The 23,098-nt window shown below is 37.8% G+C and overlaps 3 protein-coding genes across 5 annotated transcripts in view; 2 read left to right on the top strand and 1 right to left on the bottom strand.

Moving 5' to 3' along the window:
* Positions 1-868: 868 nt before the first annotated feature.
* Positions 869-10,636, top strand: mpv17 (mitochondrial inner membrane protein MPV17). 2 transcript variants are annotated; one of them, XM_028440577.1, is made up of 8 exons: positions 869-891; positions 2,107-2,186; positions 3,439-3,554; positions 4,612-4,704; positions 4,875-4,970; positions 9,533-9,565; positions 9,654-9,706; positions 10,509-10,636. In XM_028440577.1, exons 2-8 carry the CDS (start codon positions 2,114-2,116, stop codon positions 10,576-10,578), a joined length of 534 nt encoding a protein of 177 aa, XP_028296378.1. In that variant the 5' UTR covers positions 869-891; positions 2,107-2,113; the 3' UTR covers positions 10,579-10,636. The 2 variants fall into 2 exon arrangements, with proteins under 2 accessions (XP_028296378.1, XP_028296377.1); XM_028440576.1 differs by lacking the exon at positions 869-891 and adding an exon at positions 896-959.
* A 2,263-nt stretch (positions 10,637-12,899) lies between these two features.
* On the top strand, positions 12,900-17,648 carry uts1 (urotensin 1). Its single transcript, XM_028440625.1, has 2 exons — positions 12,900-13,073; positions 16,416-17,648. Exon 2 carries the CDS (start codon positions 16,419-16,421, stop codon positions 16,791-16,793), a length of 375 nt encoding a protein of 124 aa, XP_028296426.1. The 5' UTR covers positions 12,900-13,073; positions 16,416-16,418; the 3' UTR covers positions 16,794-17,648.
* Positions 17,649-22,637: 4,989 nt separating this feature from the next.
* dnajc5ga (DnaJ (Hsp40) homolog, subfamily C, member 5 gamma a) overlaps positions 22,638-23,098 on the bottom strand; it is a 7,582-nt gene continuing 7,121 nt past the window's right edge. For both annotated transcript variants that reach the window (XM_028440513.1, XM_028440514.1), the window contains one exon: positions 22,638-23,069. Coding sequence is in view for 1 of the 2 variants with exons in the window: in XM_028440514.1 (XP_028296315.1) it covers positions 23,062-23,069 (8 nt within the window). In the remaining variant the exon portion in view is untranslated. The remainder of the gene's footprint in view (positions 23,070-23,098) is intronic.

The raw sequence follows: 23,098 nt of genomic DNA, 5'->3' as shown, positions 1-23,098 counted from the left end.
ACATCTATATTAAAATATAAGTGATACTGGAGCTTGGTTGGGGGGTGGACGACTCGTAGTGGACGACAGAAAATTTCCCTTATTTTCAAATCCAAAACTTGACAGTTATGTTTATTATCGTTTTAATATATAGGCAATATTACCGTGTTTGTCCACGAGAGGGCAGCAGATATATTTTTGTTTAAACCGGAACTGACGTAGTATACGGCGTTCATGCTACCTTTGAGGACTGTAGGAGTATTTTTTTTTTAAAAATTAAAACGTTTTTATTTATTTATTGAATCCAATAATGATACAAATAAATTAATATATATATAAACAGACATGAAATATAAATCAGAAAACATTTTACAAACAAAAAACAATTTAAATGAACTTATATTGAAAAAATAAAATTAATTTGAATTTATTACTGCATTAAAACTTATAATCAAGCAGAACGTATTAACATAATTAAATTTGCATAATTATTAAAGTATATAGGAAGTTTGAAAAATGGCTCCATTTAAATAATTACAAAATGTTACATTTGTAAAAAAAAAAAAAAAAGTTATGAAATATTTTTTCAGAATTTAAGTTTGTATTTTTTAGGCAATAATTACATTAATTTTAAATGTTTCATTAAAAAGAAGATGCAATTAAAATCCCAGTGTATCCAATAATATTTCTGTTTTAATATCACAGTCAAATAAAAAAAAATCTGGAGAAAATGAAAAATAAAAATATTACAAAAGTTAAAATAATTTTTAAAAAATAGATATTTGCATCGAGAAGGCAGGAAACCGCCCAACCTGGCAACGTGGGTCATTACTGTAGCCGTTTCTAATTCGTGCTCTGATGTCGGATCTTGTTTAGGGTCCGTGAACGCACCCCGGCTGCCTTCACGCACAGGTAAACACGCTTCATTATAAGCACTGTGGTGTCCGATGATTTTTAAAACACGTGAATGCATCGTGTCGGTGAGTAATGAGCAACGCTCGTGAATATAATCCTGTCTTTTTTTTAGTTACTAATTTATGTGTTCACTACACTTTAAAAATGTTTTCAGACGGTACTAGTTAGTTTAGTTAGCTGTGGTAACTAGTTTTAACCCTAATATGAAGTTTAAAAACGATTCTTTGTATGAATTAACACGATTTATAGCGGCTCGAGCACGGCGCAAGACTTCAATACCAGATGACGTAACTTAAAATTTATCTTACATTTAATCGGTTACACAGTTCGTTAGAATCCGATTTAATCTGCATTCGGATCAATGTAAGTCCATTTTTTTGTTCGGCATGAAAAAGAATCACAGAAAAAGAAGAAATGTTGGTAAACGTTGGACTGGAAGGAGAAGTTACGACTGTGGTTGAACCGTCACGTAAACGCAGTAGCAAATATCTACAAATGATTTACGTCTAATCAGAAGTATAATTATCCACAATCAGACTTATTACTTAGTCGGGTTAATGTGAATCCACTGTTTCATGCGGCGTAAATGAAAGTTGCAGATAAAGCACACGTGTGTGTTAAACTGTAACGTTGTGCCTCAGGAGCAGATGATGCTTTAATGCTAAACCTCATGACAAATACCGCGTTTTAAAGATGATTAAAGTTTAAACAGAATTAAAATCAGTCAGAGTCCGTGTTTGTTTATAAACAGATGAAGGCGTAGATAAAAAATAAATAAAAAATCCCACATGTGCGTCAAACTCTAGTTCTGTGTAAAAGAAGATTATTTATGACTGTTTGAACCACAGTTTATATTCCTCTTAAAAACACTGAGATAAATATTAAAGACACACAAAAGTGAAAAAGTAATTAGAAAGAACACGCAGTTACTTTAGGAGCCGGTGGGGGCGGGGTCACGGCGCGAGATCGGTGGGCGGTGTTATCTTTCTTTTTTCTCTCTCTCTCTTTTTTTTTTTTAACATTTTCATTTAATCCTTTATTTTTTTCTTGTTGATATATATATATATATATATATATATATATATATGCTACTGGATACATGTCTTATTTGTATATTATTTTATTTAGCATATATTTCTAAAGTTTATATTTCCCTGTGTTAAACGTTAAGTTTCTTCTTCTGTGTTTTAATCCCGTCTCTCCGTGTGACAGCAGCGGGATGGCCGCCTTGTGGAGGTCGTACCAGGCGTTGATGACCAAACGTCCGTGGAGCGTTCAGATCGTTACAGCCGGTAAGGTCACATGACCACTTCAAACAAACTGCTGTTGACCTTTGACCCGGTTAGGAGTCAACACAGACGTTGACCTTTGACCTGTAGAATAATCAGGATCATTAAGCTTTTTCTTCTTCGTGAGTCCAAGAGAAACAAGCAGCTTCCTGTTTGCACCACACGGTGGCGCCACATTATTATTATTATAATATATTTTTCTAATTCCATCCTGCGTTAACGCCTCAGACGTTTGTCAGATTTTGACAATTAAGCTATCAAAACATTCAGAAAATTCCTGAGCATTATGCTAGGCTAATCTTAAAATGATGCTAGGCTAATACTAAGCTAATGTTGAGCTAACGCTAATTTAATGCTCGGCAAATTCTTGGTCAATGCTAAGTAATTTTTAAGATAATGCTAGGCTAAGCTAATTCTAAGCTACTGTAAGGCTAATGTTAGTCTGAAGTTAAGCTAATGCTAAGTTAAGTTCTGAGTCAATGTTAAGCTAATGCCAGGTTTATTCTAGGTTGATGCTAAGCTACTGTTAGGCTAAGATAATGCAAGGTTAATGTTAAGCTAATGTAAGGTTAATGCTATGCTAACTTTAGGCTAAAGCTAAGAACCTTCGACCTGTTTCATTTTACTTTTACATTCTGATGCTAGGCTAAGTTAATACCAGGCTAATGCTAAGCCAAGGTAATGCAAGGCTAATGCTAGGCTAATGCTAGGCTAATGCTAAGATCTTTCAACCCTTTTTAATATTTTTTGTCTCATTTTTACTTTCTTTAACTTTTTCATTTTTTTGCAAATTTTTGAGCTAATTTTAACTTCCATTGCTTTTCCAACAAATTGTCGTTGATATTTAAACCTATATTAACATTTTTTCCTCATATCTTCTATTTCACTGAGAATATAGCCATAAATTTCCGTACATACATCCTCACTTGCATTTTTATAGTTATTTATGTAATTTATAACGGAATTAATAATTAATTACAGTCAATTTAAATTTACATAAAATCTACATTGTTTTGTAATGATTGCAACAGTTTTAGAAACACTTTTAATTAAAAAATATATTGGTTTTAAAAATGTACTCATTAAACTAACAGACCACAAGGGGTCCGCAAACCGCTCTTTGAGAAGGGCTGCTTTAAACCCACTGGTGATTGTGTTAGCTGGTGACAGGATGCTAAGGAGTCAGTCACTAGTTAAAACAGACACCAGTTTCACCAGAACACCGGCCGTTACAGCTCAGTCTCTGTCCGAGCAGGCTCATTGGTCGGAGTCGGTGATGTCATTGCCCAGCAGCTGATTGAGAGGCGGGGCTTAGCAGAGCACGACGTACGGAGAACGGCCAAGATGATGAGCATCGGATTCTTCTTTGTGGTAAGCAGTAGGTTAACCTGGTTAACTGGTAAATAAGATAGTTAACTGGTAAATAAGCTAGTTATCTGGTTAACTGGTAAATAAGCTAGTTAACTGGTAAATAAGCTAGTTAACTGGTAAATAAGCTAGTTATCTGGTTAACTGGTAAATAAGCTAGTTATCTGGTTAACTGGTAAATAAGCTAGTTATCTGGTTAACTGGTAAATAAGCTAGTTATCTAGTTAACTGGTAAATAAGATAGTTATCTGGTTAACTGGTAAATAAGCTAGTTATCTAGTTAACTGGTAAATAAGCTAGTTAACTGGTTAACTGGTAAATAAGCTTATTATCTAGTTAACTGGTAAATAAGCTTATTATCTAGTTAACTGGTAAATAAGCTAGTTATCTGGTTAACTGGTAAATAAGCTAGTTATCTAGTTAACTGGTAAATAAGATAGTTATCTGGTTAACTGGTAAATAAGCTAGTTATCTAGTTAACTGGTAAATAAGATAGTTATCTGGTTAACTGGTAAATAAGCTAGTTATCTAGTTAACTGGTAAATAAGCTAGTTAACTGGTAAATAAGCTTATTATCTGGTTAACTGGTAAATAAGCTTATTATCTGGTTAACTGGTAAATAAGCTTATTATCTAGTTAACTGGTAAATAAGCTAGTTATCTAGTTAACTGGTAAATAAGCTAGTTATCTGGTTAACTGGTAAATAAGCTAGTTATCTAGTTAACTGGTAAATAAGCTATTTATCTAGTTAACTGGTAAATAAGCTAGTTAACTGGTAAATAAGCTAGTTAACTGGTAAATAAGCTAGTTAACTGGTAAATAAGCTTATCTGATTAACTGGTAAATAAGCTTATTATCTAGTTAACTGGTAAATAAGCTAGTTAGCTGGTAAATAAGCTAGTTATCTAGTTAACTGGTAAATAAGCTAGTTAACTAGTTAACTGGTAAATAAACTAGTTAACTGGTAAATAAGCTAGTTAACTGGTAAATAAGCTAGTTAACTGGTAAATAAGCTAGTTATCTAGTTAACTGGTAACATGGAGGTGTTTATGTCCCCCAGGGGCCCGTCATCGGGGGATGGTATAAGGTTCTGGATCGTTTGGTCATTGGAGGAACTAAAGGTGCTGCTATGAAGAAGATGCTGGTTGATCAGGTGACCTGTACCTCACGTTATCATTGGTCAGATGTTTAAAACCTTTTAGTATTTTATCAAACCCCCCAGGGGTTTATTTAGAGTCACTGTAGCATGTGTGAGATCAAAGGCTTTGGGAGGTTTTGTGTATTTTTAATGTTTGTGTGTGTGTGTGTGTGTGTGTGCTGTAGGTGTGTTTTGCTCCATGCTTCCTGGGGGCGTTCCTCGGTATTTCTGGTGCTCTGAATGGTCTCTCAGTGCAGGACAACATCACCAAACTGAAGAGGGTGAGACACACACACACACACTGGTAGTCCCTATGGTCCCAAGGCAGTGAAGCTCACAGGGGGGCGGGGCTTCTGCTCTAGGCTCCTCCCTCAGGGCTAATCCTTAGTGATTTATTCGGTAACTCCTGCCACCAGAGCGTATCAGCGCACTGTTTAAGGGAGAGTAAAGGTCCCATTGGAGAGCTCTTCTTCTCTCTTGCTCAGCTGATCTGAGGGTGTGGTCAAAGGGGAAAGGAAGGGGGCGTGGCTGGGCAGACGCTTCAATCAACTGCTCGATAAGAAGGAAAGTCCAGATTTGTGGTTTCATGAAGAAAAGTCAGGAACAAGGACCTCATCCACATCATTTATAACAGGTTCTCAACCTTGGGGTCGCCACATACCTTCAATAGAGATGTAACGATTAATCGTAAAGCAGTTAAAAATCGATTCATAGGTATCACGATTGACATCGATACTTTGAAAATTGAATCGCAGTACTTTTTTTAAACAGCAGAGGGCGCTATATATTTATCCCTTCTCTTGTCCAGCAGTGGACAAGCGGCGGGCGGAATCTGCTAATACTTTCTTTCTGGCCGCCTTCTACTCTTAAACATGTTAATAAATGATTCCTTACCCCTTTAGCACCGAAAGAATATCTGTAATATTACGTGAATATCTGTAAAAGTCATGTTTTTCTATTAGCTCTGTCTGCTAGCATAGCATCTTTTCTTCACTGCAAGAATTTCTGCATGCCAACTGACCACTGTGTTACCAGCGCCCTCTGCTGGTCCAAACAAATATCTGACGTAAATCAGTGCAATTACGGTTTTTTTTTTAAAGTCCAATTGTTAAGACACAAAATACATTTTCAGTTGCACTTTTAAAAGAAAAATAACTATTATGTAGTTTAAACCAGAATTTAAATTAATAGGCTTCTTCTTCATTTGTATTATTCCTTTATTTATTTCATTCAAGATTTATTTTTAGTTAAATTGCATTGTTTTGAATAGTTTATCAAGGGATTCTTTTGACAATGAAAAATAAAAGGAAAATAGAACCATATTTTCTAGTTTTTTTCCCAAAAAAAAATAAAGGAATATTTTTCAGTCATCATTTGTCTACAGTCCCATTTTGTAAAATAAATCGTGAGAGAATCGTATCGTGAACCCAGTATCGTGAATCGAATTGTATCGGGAGTTGAGTGAATTGTTACATCCCTAGCCTTCAAGAAAATAAGGATATTTTTGAACAATTTGAGCCCATTTTTACTTATTTTTACCCTTTTTCTGCAACTACACTTAACTCACCATATTTTAATCTATTTTCATCACTATTTCTTGCCATATTTTTGCTCCTTTTAATGTATTTTTGCTACATTTCTCCCATTTCTGACACTTCTACATCACATTTTAATGACTTTTATACACATTTTTTCCACTTTCCAGACATGTTCAGCACTTATAAACCATTTCTACCACTTTTACACCTAATGTCACAAATGTTGACACAATATTGTCACTTTTAACCTCTTTTCAACATATTTCATGATTATTTTGCCCAATTTCACCACATTTTCAATGTTTAATGCTCATTATTTGCCAGTTTAAACTAACTTTATTTTTAATTTAATAGATGATGACCGGAGGACAACTTTTAGCCAATTCTTTAATTGAATAACCTCTACATTCAGCTGCTGTATGCAAGTTGGGTTTCTTTCTTTGTACAGACAAGGAAACCCTGTGTTTTCCATTCTGCGCTTTTATTTTGAAGGGCGTGCCTCAGACTACTTCCTCAGCACTGACTAACTGGTAACTAAGTTATGGTCAGGTTAGAACAGATGATGTCTTTACATATAGTGAAACAGATTAAACTTAACCTCGACCAAGGGCCACATTATGTCAATGGTTGTCAAGTCAAGGGCCAAAATGTCTGTTTTTTCACATTTGACAGGAAGTATTGTTACATGTACAGATGTTGTTTCCACCATTTTAATGATTGTTATTATTATTATTATTATTATTATTATTATTAATAATAGTTGTAGTAGAAGCACAAAAAATGTACTTAAAACAAAATATGTCCATCGTTAGCATTTTCATTATTTAAATTACTGGCAGCATGAAAAGTGCTAAAGTTCTGCTTTAATGACAGCGACATGTATTAATTAATTATATTGTGGTTTGTTAAAATCATATCAGTGCATTCTGGTTTAAACTGGTGATTTTCTTGGTTTATCTGATGTTTCTTCACTAAGGCCATGATGATGTTCGTTATTCAGTGATTAGCTCCTCCCCCTTTGCTCCACTGACATGTGGTTCTGAGCTGAAAACAGGACGAACAGAGCGCGCTCAGTGCGTCATACGTAGGAGTGTTTAAATGTACAGTGTGTGATGAGACATAATAAAACCAGTTAATTTTAATAGAGAACCTAATAATCATGTTGATATATGACATGTATATGATGTGGCACAGTGCTGCGTGCCCATCTGCACCATCTACCCTCTCGTGTGGCCCGCCATGCGGACGGGCCGAGCTCACACCAGACAGGCCTCCTACATGGACATTTCACGTCACTCACTCCCAGCTGGTCTGGCTCACCCACTTGTTGCACCACACTCACATACCCAACCCTTGGGGGGCTGGTTGGTGGGGCTGGGGTTGGGGGTGGAGGGGGCCGCCGCCTGTGCTACTAAGTAGTGGCGCAGGGTGGCCCTTGGGGGTCCCTTGACCTGCGGTGGTGCCCTTGGGATCCGGCGGGCCCGGCCGGCTGGCTGGGGTCTTCCGGGGTGGGGTGGTTTCAGGCCGCGCCCTGCGAGCCGGGCTCTGTGGTGTAGCTGGGCCCTTTGGTGAGAGGGGGATGGTGGGGCTGTCTGGGGCTCATCGCGCCGGTGGCATTAAGGAAAGGAGATCTGGTGCTCTGGGGTGCTCGGTCGGTGCGTCTGGGGGCCGGCGGGGCGACTTGCAGCATCCCCTTGGTGCCCTCGGCGACTATGGGCGTGGTTGTCATCCCTGGGAGCGCTGCTCTTGGTGCTGCTTCTGTTCGGGGTCCTTCTGGCCTGGGGTCCGGTCCCTGCTGGCTCTGGGCCCACCGGCGGGCACCCGCCGGCTGCCCGTTCGGCGCGGCTCTGGCCGTCTGCTGGGCGTGGGCCTTGACTCCTCTGCTGGGGTCTCGGGCGGGGGGCTCTCTGGGGCCTCCCCTCGGGGGGTTGGGTACTTGGGTGTGGGTGGGTGGGGGGGGCGGGATGCTGGCGGGGGACCGTGGGGTTGGGGTCGGTGGCGGGATACGCTGGGTGCTCGGCTGCTTGGGGCTTCCTCGGATGTGTGTGTGGGGGGCGGTGGCTGCCTCACGGCCTGGGATTTTGGGGGCGTCTGGGGGGCTGCTCGTCCGTGGGAGGGTGGCCTGGGACTCCCTGGCCCCCGCTCTTTCTGCTTTCAGTTCCTGGGTTTGTGGTAGCCCACACCTTGGGATGTGGGATAAAACTCATACTGGGCTCAACTTTAGACCCAAATCCCAAATACCTGCTTTAGGTACTACCATTCACTCATTCCCCCGGTCCACAGCCACCACCATTATAGCTAAGCTTCACATTTGTCACTATACTGGCTGGATTACACAACATAATAAGCACAATATGTTCTACAACTTCACATCTCACCCTCACTGTAAAATAATCTATTCTCCCCACCATTTATATTTCCTACCTTGAGTCTCTCCTCCCTGCTCCCTTCCTCCCCCCCCCCTCCACGTAGGTGTGACACTGCTCTCCCTTTTTAAATCCTCCCTATAATAAAAGATTTCTTACCCTTCCTTAGGGAGGGCTGGTGATGGTCACAATTAAGCAGTAAAATAAATCAATTTATTTTAGCTCACAGATATTTGGGGTTGGACAAAACATTCATTGCTGTCTCATAATGATTACACTTCTTGTAGTTTTGACCTTGTGCAGACAAGTTAAAAAAAAAAGAACATGTTCCTCTGGTGAAGGTAGAGAAGCTGTTTCCATTACCCTTGGAAATGTGCAAAATCTAAATAGTTCAATAAAAACATTAGAATTTCTAAAAAAACACTCAAATATCTCTGAAATGTTTTGATGCTTTTATGAGGAAGAATTTCAGATGTTTCAATATTGAAATGTGTCGCCATGGAAACACAAATACACGTCATAGAAGGTTTTCTGTAAAGCTATTTAGTTGTATAGTCGTATGGTTTACTTACTGTATTCTCCAAAATGTGTCATGTAAACCCAGCTAGTGACTCAGTTCTTTGTCATGGGTCTAATGAGTCTGTTGGTGACTTGATTCCTCTGAATCCTTCAGGTCTTTGTGTTTGTGCTGCGTTTGCTGAGTCGTTGGATCCGTGAGTCGTGACTCAGATCAAAGACTCAGTTGTTACAGTGACGTGGTTCTGAGCTCAGCTGGTAGACGAGCTTGTTCAGCTGTAATTATACAAAGTGTTCCTGGTGTGTTTATGACGACGACACGTCAGCGTGACCTTTAATAGAATGACGTGTGTGTGTGTGTGTTCATGTTCACTCTGATTAAATTAAAACCAGAGTATGTGTGTGTGTTCCTCTTTGTTCCAGGACTACACAGACGCTCTCATCTCCAACTACTACGTGAGTTTCTCTCGCTTTGTATTAAATTGTGTTAGTAATTGTGTTAATAATTGTGTGTGTGTGTGTGTGTGTGTGTGTGTGTGTGTAGCTCTGGCCTCCCGTTCAGATCGTCAACTTCTACTTTGTGCCGCTGCACCACAGGTGGGAGCGTGAAGGAGAACATGCAAACTCTGTTTTTCAAATGATCATCTACAGTTTTAAAACCTTCTAAATGTCCTTATTAGTAGATCGATGTCTAATAACACACTTTATTATGCTCCATATTTGATTTATTACCTTTTAAAAAATAGGACTACTTTTCAGTTTTAGAGCCAATGTTTCTCCATCTTTAAATCATGTGATTGATGATGTCACAGGGCCCCACTGTCTGTAAACATCTCATTGTTTTCTATTGGAGTGAAACATTCAGCCTGATTTTTAGATCATTTAGGAGAATTTTAGATCATTTAACAGCTTTTTAGGTCATTTAGTAGATTTTTCAGTCACAATAACAACTTGTGCTGTTTGTGGTTGCTCTAAAAAAAGAGGAAAAGTTAAAGATGTCGATGTAAACCTTTTTTTGTTACAGAAATAGAATAAAATCAGTTGTGACAGTACTAACTGAGGGGTATTAGACAATGAAGCAGAGAAGAAGAGCTCTCCTAAGGGACCTTTACTCTCTCTTAAACAGTGCACTGACACGCTATGGTGGCTGAAGTTAGAGAGTAAATCACAGACTGTTGAAGGACTCCCACCCAGAAGTCCTTCTATTCTCAGGGTTTGTGTGTTTTAATAAAGACATTTAGAAGGTTTTAGTTCACATTTATAAAAACAGTGGAGGATCCCTATTTATCATTTAAATGTATAGTATTTATTGTCCTATTTCTTTACAAAAATGTTCATTTTGTAGTTTTTTCTCAACACCACACTGCTGTCATTCTGAGTTTTCTGACTTGTTTTCCAGGTTGGCCGTGGTCCAGATTGTGGCCGTGGCCTGGAACGCTTATCTGACCTGGAAGGCTAACAAAGTCTGAGTGTGTGTGTGTGTGTGTGTGTGTGTGTGTGTGTGTGTGTGTGTGTGTGTGTGTGTGTGTGTGTGTGTGTGTGTGTGTGTGTGTGTGTGTTTAACTCAACTCATTACTGCATTATTTCACATTTATTCAATTAAAAAAAACTGAAACATTTCTGTTTTCATGTATTAATGTTTGTATTTATATCACATTTTACACGTGTGTGCGTGTGTGCGCTTTCTCACCTAGAAGGCCAACCAGCACCGACCATGACGTTTACAGTGTTTGTGTGTGTGTTATTTCCAACGTGTTAAGTGCGAGTGACTCAGGCGTAAAAGGTCGGTAGAAAACGTTCTGATGAGACATTTCACGCGTCTGAAAGTCAGAGATTCATCTGCAGGAATGTGTGTGCAACGCTGGTTATTAATGAGCCACACACACACACACACACACACACACAGTCTGCTCAGTGTTTGTGATCTTTAATCTTGCTTGTGTGACACGGTCACGTCATCAATAAGAAACAAAGACGCCGTCAGAGATTCTGATCATTTTGGAGAGAGATGTTTGGGGTCCATCCATAAAGTCAGTAAAATGATGGTCTATTGTTCTATGAATCTGTGATAACCACATTTATTTATTCATCTGAATAATATCCACTGTTATCCAGGAACGTTTATTATTATTATTAGTCATCTTAAAGATGGAAATCCTGGTTTTAATCACTAATAAAATGGTTCAAAGTTACCAAAAATGGTGGAAAAGGAGGTGAAATGGGATTTTAAAAACCACAGAAAAAAGTTGTAAATTAGTGGATAAAAATAGACAAAAAAAATAGTAAAAGGGTTAAAGTGTCAATATTTCAACAATTAGTTTAAACTGGCAAATAATGGGTTTGATAAATCATGAATGTGGTTAAATTGTCAACAATAATCATGAAATCTGGTGAAAAGAGGTTAAAAGTGTCAATAATGGGTCAACATACTGTATGTGACATTAGGTGTAAAAGTGGTAGAAATGGTTTATAAGTGATGAACATGTCCAGAAAGTGGAAAAAATGTGTAGAAAAGTCATTAAAATGTGATGTAGAAGTGTCAGAAATGTAGCAAAAATACATTAAAAGGAGCAAAAATATGGCAAGAAACAGTGTTGAAAATATGGTGAGTTTGGTGAAGTTGTAGAAAAATGGTTAAACAAAAAAATAAGTAAAAATGGGTTTAAATTGTTCAGAAAATATTCTCACCCTGGGTTAGAAAGCTATAGTGAGTATTGAGTAGCTTGTTAGCATAGCATAGATCTTACCTGCTTCAGAAGCCACGCCCATAATCAATAATTGCTTTTTTAAATTTCTATCCTAGACTCATGCCACGAAACTTAATCTAAATGCTCGTTTCTTTAAGAACGTAAGATTTTGATTCTTTACAATCTAAAAATGACTGAAATCTAAAAAAAAACTAATTTGTATTTTTGTTCATATAGAAATAACGTTTGACGGTTTAGATTTTAAACGAACTTTAATCAACAATATTTGTGAAATTTACTTTTTGTGAAAATGTCTATGTTAAATCTAAATGTTAAGTGTGAATGTTAAATCTAAATGCTTATGTTCAAACTAAATGTTAAGTCTAAATGCTAAATCTAAATGTTAAATGTAAATCTTGAATGTTAAATCTAAATGTAAATGTTAAATTAAAATGATAAAATCTAAATGTTAAATCTAAAGGTTAACTGTGAATATTAAATGTTAAATCTATATGTCACGGGTGGAACTAAATATTTAGCTTATATGTATTTCACTGGGTTTACCAAAATAAAAGATCATAGTTGGAATGAGAACATTACCAGTTCGATTTAAATTTGACATTTAGATTTAACATTGGCATATTTTTACAGGAACAATAAATATCGCAAATTTCACAAATATTGCTGTAAATCGGATCAAAGGTAACAAAAAAATGAAACAGTTTGTTGCTAAATGTTATAAAAAGTCTGTTATTAATTCCAACAATGGACTCAATGTAAAACATAAAATTGATTAAATCTGTCATTTTATTTTTGAACTTATTTTCAGACGTTTTTTTTTTAAGTCAATGACAATAAAAGTCAATTATTTTCAAACCAAAGTAGTTAAATCAATAATCAATAATTAATATTAGGAGGTTAAAGCTACCATAAGTTTAGGTTTAATAATTGAAGGTAAATATGTTACATTTATCCACAAACATTGTTTACCAGTAAATATTAAATATTTCATTACAAAGTAACAGAAATATTCAATCCTTTAATTAATTAATTGTTTCTAAAATGATTCATTTACTGAGAGCGTGAATCACTGATTCATTTTCATCAATAATAATTATTGATGAACTTATTGGTGATTCCTAGCGTGCGGTGGTCAGGTGACCATTTGTCCTCTCTGTGACGTCACAGGACGCGCCTTTAAAGCCGCGCGCTCATTGCTTCTGCTCACAGATCCGATTTGACTCGATCCGATCCACGACTCAGTTCCACAGAACAAGGTGAGTCAAACAATCAGTATTATTAATAATATTGATTATGATAATATTAATAAGAGTAATAATAAAGGCTAATGGTAACGTTCTGCTATTAAAAAAAACATGTGCAGTGGTTTTACTATAATTTTATGATTAATTAATAATAATACTTGTTTCTTTATTTTGATGTGTTTGTGTGAAGCTGGTTTTCTTATTAATTATTAATATTACTCTCAGTCGTCTCGTTTCTTTTTATCTTATTTAATGTTATATCATCTGTATTATATTATAATCTGAATAAAGTTTAATCTCATTTTCAACCATATATAACATCTTTTTATATTTTACTGTTTTTTTCAACTCATATTTAAATAAAAGTTAATTGATTCAAGTTTATTGGCGTAAATAATTGGACTGTTGTTAATGCAATAATGTTAGTAATATTACTAATCATAATACAGTAATAATTATTATTATTACTGAAATAATTACTAATAATAATTAATATTATTACTGAATAATTACTACTAATTATTATTACTGAATAATTACTAGTAATAATTATTATTACTGAATAATTACTACTAATAATAATAATTAATATTACTGAATAATTACTACAAATAATAATAATTATTATTACTGAATAATTACTACTAATTATTATTACTGAATAATTACTACTAATTATAATTACTGAATAATTACTACTAATTATTACTACTGAATAATTACTAGTAATAATTAATGTTATTACTAGCCCCACAACCCTGAAAAAAGGAACAAGCAGGTCATAAAATTGATTATTATTATTGTATATCTTAATATTATTATTTTACAATACACTACTAATATTTCTATTTCTATTAATAATACAATACAAACATATTTATCATACCTGTGTGTGTGTGTGTGTGTGTGTGTGTGTGTGTGTGTGTGTGTGTGTGTGTGTGTGTGTGTGTGTGTGTGTGCGTGTCTGTGTGCGTGTCTGTGTGTGTCTCTGTGTGTGTGGTTAATACTAGGTTATACTGGTTGTACTGGTTTATACTCATTTATTCTGTTTCTTCTGGTTCTACTGGTTCTACTGGTTTTACTGATTCTACTGGTTCTACTGGTTCTTCTGGTTCTACTGGTTCTTCTGGGTTAACTGGTTTTACTGATTCTACTGGTTCTTCTGGGTTAACTGGTTTTACTGGTTCTACTGGTTCTTCTGGTTCTACTGGTTCTTCTGGGTTAACTGGTTTTACTGATTCTACTGGTTCTTCTGGTTCTACTGTTTCTTCTGGGTTAACTGGTTTTACTGATTCTACTGGTTCTACTGGTTTTACTGATTCTACTGGTTCTACTGATTCTACTGGTTCTACTGGTTCTACTGGTTCTTCTGGGTTAACTGGTTTTACTGGTTCTTCTGGTTCTACTGGTTCTACTGGTTTATACTGGTTTTCCTCAGTAAATGTGACAGTAAATGGAGGTTGATGAATCAGTGTGATTAGTGATTAGTGACTAATGATTAGTGATTAATGATCAGTGATTAGTTAGTAGTTTATTTATAAAGCTTTATGTAGATAAAATCATATAGTGCTGTATAGAGCTGTGGGGAAATTAATATAAGTGCAACGTCATAAAATCATAAAACATGGCTGAATATATATCATAGGAGCATCATCATAAAAGTATTAAATTATTATTTTTTAAATCCAGTAACTAAAAGCTTTTCTGTAAAGTAAAGTTTTCAGCAGTTTTTAAAAGTAACCACACAGTTGAGCTCCCTGAGAGACTGGTGCAGGTTATTCCAGAGTCTGGAACACCAGGTCTCCTCTGGTTTTACATGTAGTTTTAGGGTCTTTAGGAGACCCTGGTCTGAAGACTGAAGAGACGGGGTACAACGAGTCTGAGATATATTGAGGGTCTGACCATGTAACGCTCAGAACGTAAGAACTAATATTTATAGTGTGGGGGGCGAAATTATTAGTTAGGCTTAATAATATATTAACTCATATATTTTAAACCTTAAGCCTTGGGTAACTTTCCATTGTGTGATTTTCATGTCTTCAACTTTGCTGGGTCAGACTGCCTTGTCCAAAGCACACAATATCTCCCCAAAGCAATAATCGCACAAGGACGCATAGGCACTCTGTGTGCGTACTCACATGCTCACACAGTCACATGTCACACATACACACGCCATACACATTCATTCACACACACAAACACATAAACGCACACCCCTCCGTCTCTATGACAACCGGCAGATACCAGAACTGGTTGTTTAGACCCAAAGAAGAAACTGTTTTTCTTTTTCACCCTCTGTCCTCACCTCCTCCCTCTCCCTCTATCTCCTGGGGGGAGGAGGGAGGGGGACTGAGGGGAATATACGTGTTGGATCAGAACTGTGTGTCACTGAATCATCGGACCTCCGGCCGGGACGGTCACTTCTTTTGTTCCATCTTGTACTTTTTTTCTTAGTTTAGAATAAACTTTTACATAAAATCATCAATGCTTCTCCTGGACTCCATCATTCAACCAGAGCAATAAATCATGTCTCCAAATGAGGTCAACCGCAAATTTTGCCGTAACAATAGTTTATTCTAAACTTCACTAGAACCAGTGCAGAGTAGAAAGAATGGTGGTAATGTGGGATGTTCTAGAAGCAGCGTTCTGCCCGGCCGCCGCCTGCTTTGGCGGGGCGGGCCGCTCGGGGCCGGCGGGCAGCGGGGGTTGCCTCCTGGACTGCTGGCACATGTGGCTGGTGCCTGGCTCTGCCTGGGGGGGGGGTGTCCCGCTGTGCTCCGTGTGGCCGGCATGGTTCAGGGGTTCACTGTAAAATAATCTATTCTCCCCACCCTTTATATTTCCTACCTTGAGTCTCTCCTCCCTGCTCCCTTTTCCCCTCCCCCTCCCTCCCCACTTAGGTGTAACACTGCTCTCCCTTTTTATATCCTCCCTATAATAAAATATTTCTTACCCTTCCTTAGGGAGGGCTGGTGATGGTCACAATTAAGCAATAAAATAAATCAATTTATTTTATTGCAATAACAAAACATGCATTACTGTCTCATAATGATTGAACTTCTAGTAGTGTTGACCTTTGACAGTATGTGCAGACAAGATAAGAAAAAAGATTAATGATTATTGATTAGTGATTAGTGATTAATGATTATTGAATAGTTGATTCATTTGTAGATGTATGTGTAGTGGTTGATAAACAGCTCTCAGCTCTACGTTTATTTTCTGTGTTGCATAAAAAGAAAAATAAATATGATTTAAAAGTGTAATAACTAAACTAATAACTATAAATAACATAAATAATTCTTCCTGTGACACCTGAGAATTTATTTAATTCATTTGGTGTTTTTTATTTTTCAGGAAATGACATCATCGCTCTTTCTCCTGCTGATATCCTCCATCCTGCTCTTGTCCAATCAGCAGCCAGTTGCCCACAGGCCCCGCCTCCTTCACAGTTGGTGGGACAACATGGAGAATCTTCTGCTGCATTCTTCTGCAGGAGAACCAGGACAGAACGTTCTCCGTGTTCTTCACAGCAGGAGTTCAGACCTTCTTCGCCTTCAGAGGGACGACTGGGGGGAGGGGGCGGAGCTTCTGAAGCGCAGCAACGAGCCGCCGCTCTCTATCGACCTGACGTTCCACCTGCTGAGGAACATGATCCAGATGGCTCAGGTGGAGAGTCTGAGGGAACGAGCACAGCTCAACCGTAAGGTTCTAGACGAGGTGGGGAGGAAGTGAAGCTCCAGAGAAGAACATCCAAGAATATTCCAGAACATTCAAGAACATTCAAGACATCTAAGAACATCCAAGAACAACCAAAAGGTTCTAGACGAGGTGGGGAGGAAGTGAAGCTCCAGAGATGAACATTCAAGAACATTCAAAAACATTCCACAACATCTGAGAACATTCAAAGAACATCCAATAACATTAAAAAACATCCAAGAAAATCAGAAGATCAACCAAGAACATGCTCCTGAATTTGGAGTTTAGATGGTCATGAACATCAAAGATCCTTCAAAAACAACAAGAACATCAGAACATTCGCCAAAGACCGACGACATCCAACCAACCACTGAACGGTGAAGAACATCTCAGCACATGTTCCTGTCTGCAGACTCAGTATCTGAAGGAGTCGCTGTGGTCCTAAAGCCTGTGGTGTTGCTCTTCAAACCAGGTTCTCCTGAGGAACCCATGATGGAGGAGAACTTCAGTGATGGACAGATTCAGTGTTCTTCTGTGGTAGCATTGGTCAGGAAAACCCTAGGGAGCTCAGTTACATCATCATCATCATCATCATCATCACCATCATCAGTTCAGCGGAATTTATTTATTTTATATATTTGTTTTCTGTCATTTATATTTTTAATAATAAAGTTTGAGGTAAAAGGACCTGAATGTTTGAATTTATTTATTTATTTATATGAATTAAAACAATGCATAATCATCAACATGTCAGCAGAGCAACAATGTAAATATGCCAGAGTTAGCATAATGGCTAATTTTCATCCTTTGTCCTAAGGCAGGTTAGTACAGTAGACATTCAACAAGACATTATACATAGAATACATAAATCACATGACATTACACATTACAGTAGACCATAGACAAGTTACATATAGATTCAGATTCAGACATTGAGGCCAAAGGATAAAAAGTCAATAATCTAACAGTGAGTGTATGTCTGTTAATGTTCAACCATTGTTTCAGTTTTAAATGTTAAATATGTATCACAGGTTCTAACATTTATTATGTCATTTAATTTATTATGAATGTGACAAAGTGGATGAAGGGATTCACACCATTGTCAGTTATTGTCATACAGTATATTTTGTATTTTTATTAATTTAGCTGTAACTTACTTTTGCTTTTATAACATTTGTGGGGGTGGGGGGGGGGGGCTGATTGTGCCTTGACATGTCATGTTGGAGAACACGTGTTGCTTTTAAAGAAACACTGTAAATAAAAGCACTAAAAAGGTAAAGAGGATCTGATGTTGTTTCTCTATCACCGTCCTTGACACTTTGGCCGGACTATTCTATAACACACACACACACACACACACACACACACACACACACACACACACAGAAATCATCTCAAAGTTTAATTAGTAGTATTTTATGTTTTTGTTCATGTTTTGTGTTTTTAATGTGATTTTTGTGTGTTTATTGTCAAGTGTTGTGTTTTTCTGCTGTTCTGTGAGCTTTTTGTGTAATTATATGTACCAGAGATCAGTGTGTCTAGATATAGAAAAGTGGGAGGTTCTGTAGCTTTTTCATGGATGGTTTACATGAGTTTTAATTCCTCTTTAATTCAGAATAAAAGTGAAATCCTCTTTAAACTGACCATGTAAATACTCAATTCCTAATGCAAATTTATTTCTGACTCTCACACACACACACACTCACAGACACACACACACACACACCTTGCTGTATAGATATACTGTAGATAGGTCTGTGTACCAGTCAGTGGAAGGTGTGATGCAGTGATTCATTAGTTCCTACTTTAATGCTCTTTACTCTCAGATGTTGCTCTGAACGCTCATTTATTTGGGTTTTGATTATTATTAATGGACAGAGGTGTGTGTTTTCTATTGTTTTGTGTAATTTTGTTAATCTTTTGTGCATATGTTTGTAATTTTGTGTGTTTTTTAAAATCATTTTGTGTGATGACTTTTGGTGCTGCACAAAACTAGACCCCAGGCCACATGTTGCTTCATTTATTTCCCACTAAAACAATCAATACATGAAAACAACTCAGACATCTCAGGATCTGACCACACCATGACTCAGCAGTTTCACCTGGTGGTGAAGGTGCTGTACTGCAGTTCAGATCTCATCCTCTCACTGTGTTACTGACGTCACAGGGGGCGGAGCCACACACCTGATCTGAGGGTCATATCATCAACAATCATGTCAGCATTAGAATAATGAGCAGTCAGAGCATAACACAGTGTGTTTGTTGTGTTATTTTGTTGCAAATGTGTGTTTGTTTTTGTTGTCATTTTGTTTAATTTTTTAGGGGGTAAGCTACGAATCTAGCTTACCTGTGATCATGCTAACTTCCAGGATTTAATCAGTGTGTGTTGGACTACAAAGCACTATGGTAATGAATGGCTAACCTGGTGGCCACCACAGGGGTGTTTGATCAAACCCAGCTCAGGGTTAAGGCCAGGTTTAACCTGAGAGTCCATTAAGCCTGGTTCTAACTGGAACGGCAGTTTCATCAACGAGAAAACACCTCGGTTACCATAGTAACAGTCCATGGGTGAAACCTGCTCCTGACCACGTTTAAAGGTGCAGTCTGCAACTCTTATAAAAGTGACTTTTTGTCATATTTGCTAAAGCTGTCCTTATGTAAGGACAGCTTTACATCAAACTAGTAGTTTGTGTGAAAAAATAAGCTCAATGAGCCCCGCCCCCTGCTGCTCCTGCAGCCTTTGGCAGATTGCCAGAATGTACCACAAAAAGAACCAATCAGAGCCAGGATTGTGTTTGATGGGCTGTCTGACAGCTGTTGCTCAAAGGCCCCGCCCCTTTCCTGGAGCTAGAGCGCCATCTTTTTTACAGTGTGTGGCTGCTGTAAGTGACACTGTGTTGTTGCTGCTGCTGAGGTGTGTGCACATAGAGAGAGAGAAGCGCTGCAGTAATATGTTTTTAACAGAGTATGTTATATTACTGTGATGTTGCTGTCTGGCTAACGTTAGCTTGTTAGCTCCTCTGAGGGAGAGACTTTTGAAAGTTTGGAGGCAGGGCAAGAGAGCGTCACAAGGGAGTGGGAGAGAGGGATCTGTGAGTTGCGGACTGCACCTTTAAGCAGCAGGCTTGGCTTAATCTGCTGAGTCACTTTCATGAAACCATGTCATCATTATTTAAGAAATCATTTAGTGATGATTTAAAACACTCAATAAAAATCTACAAAAGGAAAAAATTGGTCAAAAAGACTTTTGTTATACTTTATTTTATAACTACTACTTTAATACGGTATTTTAAAAATAAATTAAACATAATATGATGATAAATGTTTGAATATGATTTAAAATCCATACAAATGATGATATAATCATTATTACATGTTTAATGTGTAGCGTATTATTAATGATATCACAGTGTGTTTAAACCATCAGTAATAATATAAAATATATACGTGTGTATCATCACCTCTGTTTACCACACGTATAAATGTGTTTATTTATTGATCAGAGATTAATAATGAGAAAGCTGTGCATATACAGAGAGGGAGGAGCTTCAGGGACAGGGCGGAGCACTAAGGCTCCCAATGACAAAGATACACTATCACTTTAAGAGATGTGCGCACAGTGCACACACAACAACGCTCACATGTGTGATCACATGATCAGTGTGTGATCACATGATCAGTGCTTGAGTTGTTTGCTATGATTCATTGACTAAATAACACCTTCTTTAACCATTTACTGTTTTTATCTTTTTTTTAACGTGTCCATCATTTATTCTCACTGCTCAGGAACACTTTGATCAAATACACCCCAGGTTTTTCTCTGGCTTGGGTTTTTTTGACTGCTAAAGCCCCGCCTCCTGACCAATCAGATCTCTTAGAAAACGACCTGCACATTAATAGATGATCCTGGTTGGTGCAGATCTGATAGATGAGTTTATAAAGAAGATTATTAATTATAAATTAATCCTTTCATTTACTGATGACATCATTTAGGAACAATATAGATTTATATCTGATGAACTGTGTGTGGGCTGCTGAAATTATTAATCATTAATAAATTAACTTATTAATATGCTGGGGCTGATATTATCAACAGGAACATAAACAACGTGTTCTCATCCCAGTCTGTGATAAATAGATCTACATGAATAGAAACACGTGTGTGCTGTAATAAAGTTTAACTACAGAGCTCTGTCTGTTTATCATCTAATAGATTAATATCATAAATAATCTCACACTTTTACACATTAACAGTATCAGCAGCTTCCTGTCTGAGTTCTATTATTACTGTCTTTACTGTAACAACAGGTTGTCTTTGGTCTGAATTATGGATTTTAATTATTCATCATTTTAAACTTCATCAACCTGGTCAGTACCAAGTTATGCTAAGCTCCGCCTCCTGCTGTGCGCTGCACTAACACTGTTGCTCTTCACTGTCATCATAGATTTATATTAATTTTATTTATTTAAGATCATAAACTGTTCCTCCATTCATTGTAAAGATGCTCAGTCTGACAGTTCTCTCCATTGATTGGTCAGATGCTGCAGTCTCCACCCCTTTTATGTGCATGTAGCGAGACTGTAAACACTTGGTTTAAATTAGCGTGTTGTTATCAACATTCATAGTGCAGCTCCTGTCTGACAGAGAATGTTTAGTTAGATAAAAGCTAACGGTGATTAATCTAATGTAGATTTATAACATAGAGCTTTAGTGCAACACAAAATGAGACTGAGCTTTTTTCACACACACACACACGTGTTGGTCCTGACTCACATGCTGCCTATTATTAGCACTGTGATGCTATTAGCAGCTTAGGCTACTTAGTGTCTGCAGGTTACTGACACACACACACAGATAGACACATATAAACACACACACACAAATGAACACACACACACACAGACACACAGATTAACGCTCACACACACAGATGAACACCCACACACACACAAAGACACACACACACAGGATGCTGATTGGCTTAATGACAACATCACTCACATAATGTTAGAAAAAGCTTATTTTATTGACATGGTTAAAGTTTGATGGTCCACAGGGAGCAACAACACGTTATTAACAACACACACACACACACGTCAGCCAACCTGGCAACGCACATGTTTACAGTGGTTCCTTTAACTCGTGCAGCCTTTTTAAATATGGAACATCATCATCATCAGTCACACCCAAAGGATTGTCACTTTAGGAAATCTGTTCATAATAATAATAATAATATTAAGGAGCTCAGTTTCAAACACAAACCAATCACAGGTTTGATTACAGCTGATCAATGTTTGTTTGTTTGTTTTCTCTGCGATAAAAACTGAAATCATTCACTGTGAAGTGACACAAATGTTAGTGACGGAGGAAGACGCTGCAGCCGAGTCACAACTAACGATTCATCGTCTTCTTTAGGCTTAAAACTGAGAAAATGAGCCAAAACTAACCAGAGGCTAATCCAAGGCTAACGGTTAGCAGCTAACTGTTAGCATGAACGTTTGACTGCTTCTGACGTTTGGAGGATAGAAGAAGAAAAGAGCAGGACAATGTGTATATGTGTGTGTTAGTGTGTCTTTGTGTGTGTGTACATGTGTGTCTTTGTGTGTGTATAGGTGTGTGTACATGTGTGTGTGTGTGTACATGTGTGTCTTTGTGTGTGTACATGTGTGTGTGTGTGTACATGTGTGTCTTTGTGTGTGTATAGGTGTGTGTACATGTGTGTGTTAGTGTGTGTGTTTGTGTGTGTATGTGTGTGTGTGTGTACATTGGTGTGTGAGTGTGTACATGTGTGTCTTTGTGTGTGTATATGTGTGTGTGTGTGTACATGTGTGTCTTTGTGTGTACGTGTGTGTATATGTGTGTTTGTGTGTGTATGTGTGTGTGTGTGTACATGTGTGTGTTAGTGTGTGTACATTGGTGTGTCTTTGTGTGTGTATATGTGTGTACATAGGTGTGTGTCTTTTTGTTTGTGTATATGTGTATATACGTGTGTGTGTGTGTATATCATGCAGTAACTGGAGTCGAGCACACGCAAATTTTTGGGTTTGAAGGAGCTCTGAGGTCACTTCCTGTTTCTGGACACGCCCCCTGGCATTGCTGACCCAGTCTGGCCATCGCCCCTCCCTCATTGGCTGGAACATGAACAGAAAAACGTGACGGGAGGGAGAGAGGGGGGGGAGAAGGAGAGCGAGTCCACGAGGAGCTGCTGGTGGACGGGGGTCAGCTGGTTCAGGTCTCAGCAGGATGGGGACGCAGGAGGGGGCGGAGTCAAGCCTTCCTGCTGCTGGGGGCGGAGCCACGCCATTACTTCCCTGAGAGAGGAGGATGAGGAGACGTTAGA

Source organism: Gouania willdenowi (genome assembly GCF_900634775.1).
Source record: "Gouania willdenowi chromosome 24 unlocalized genomic scaffold, fGouWil2.1 scaffold_320_arrow_ctg1, whole genome shotgun sequence".
Lineage (NCBI taxonomy): Eukaryota > Metazoa > Chordata > Actinopteri > Blenniiformes > Gobiesocidae > Gouania > Gouania willdenowi.
Note: the sequence above shows the minus strand (reverse complement) of the source record. Positions and strands in the feature narration are given on the sequence as shown.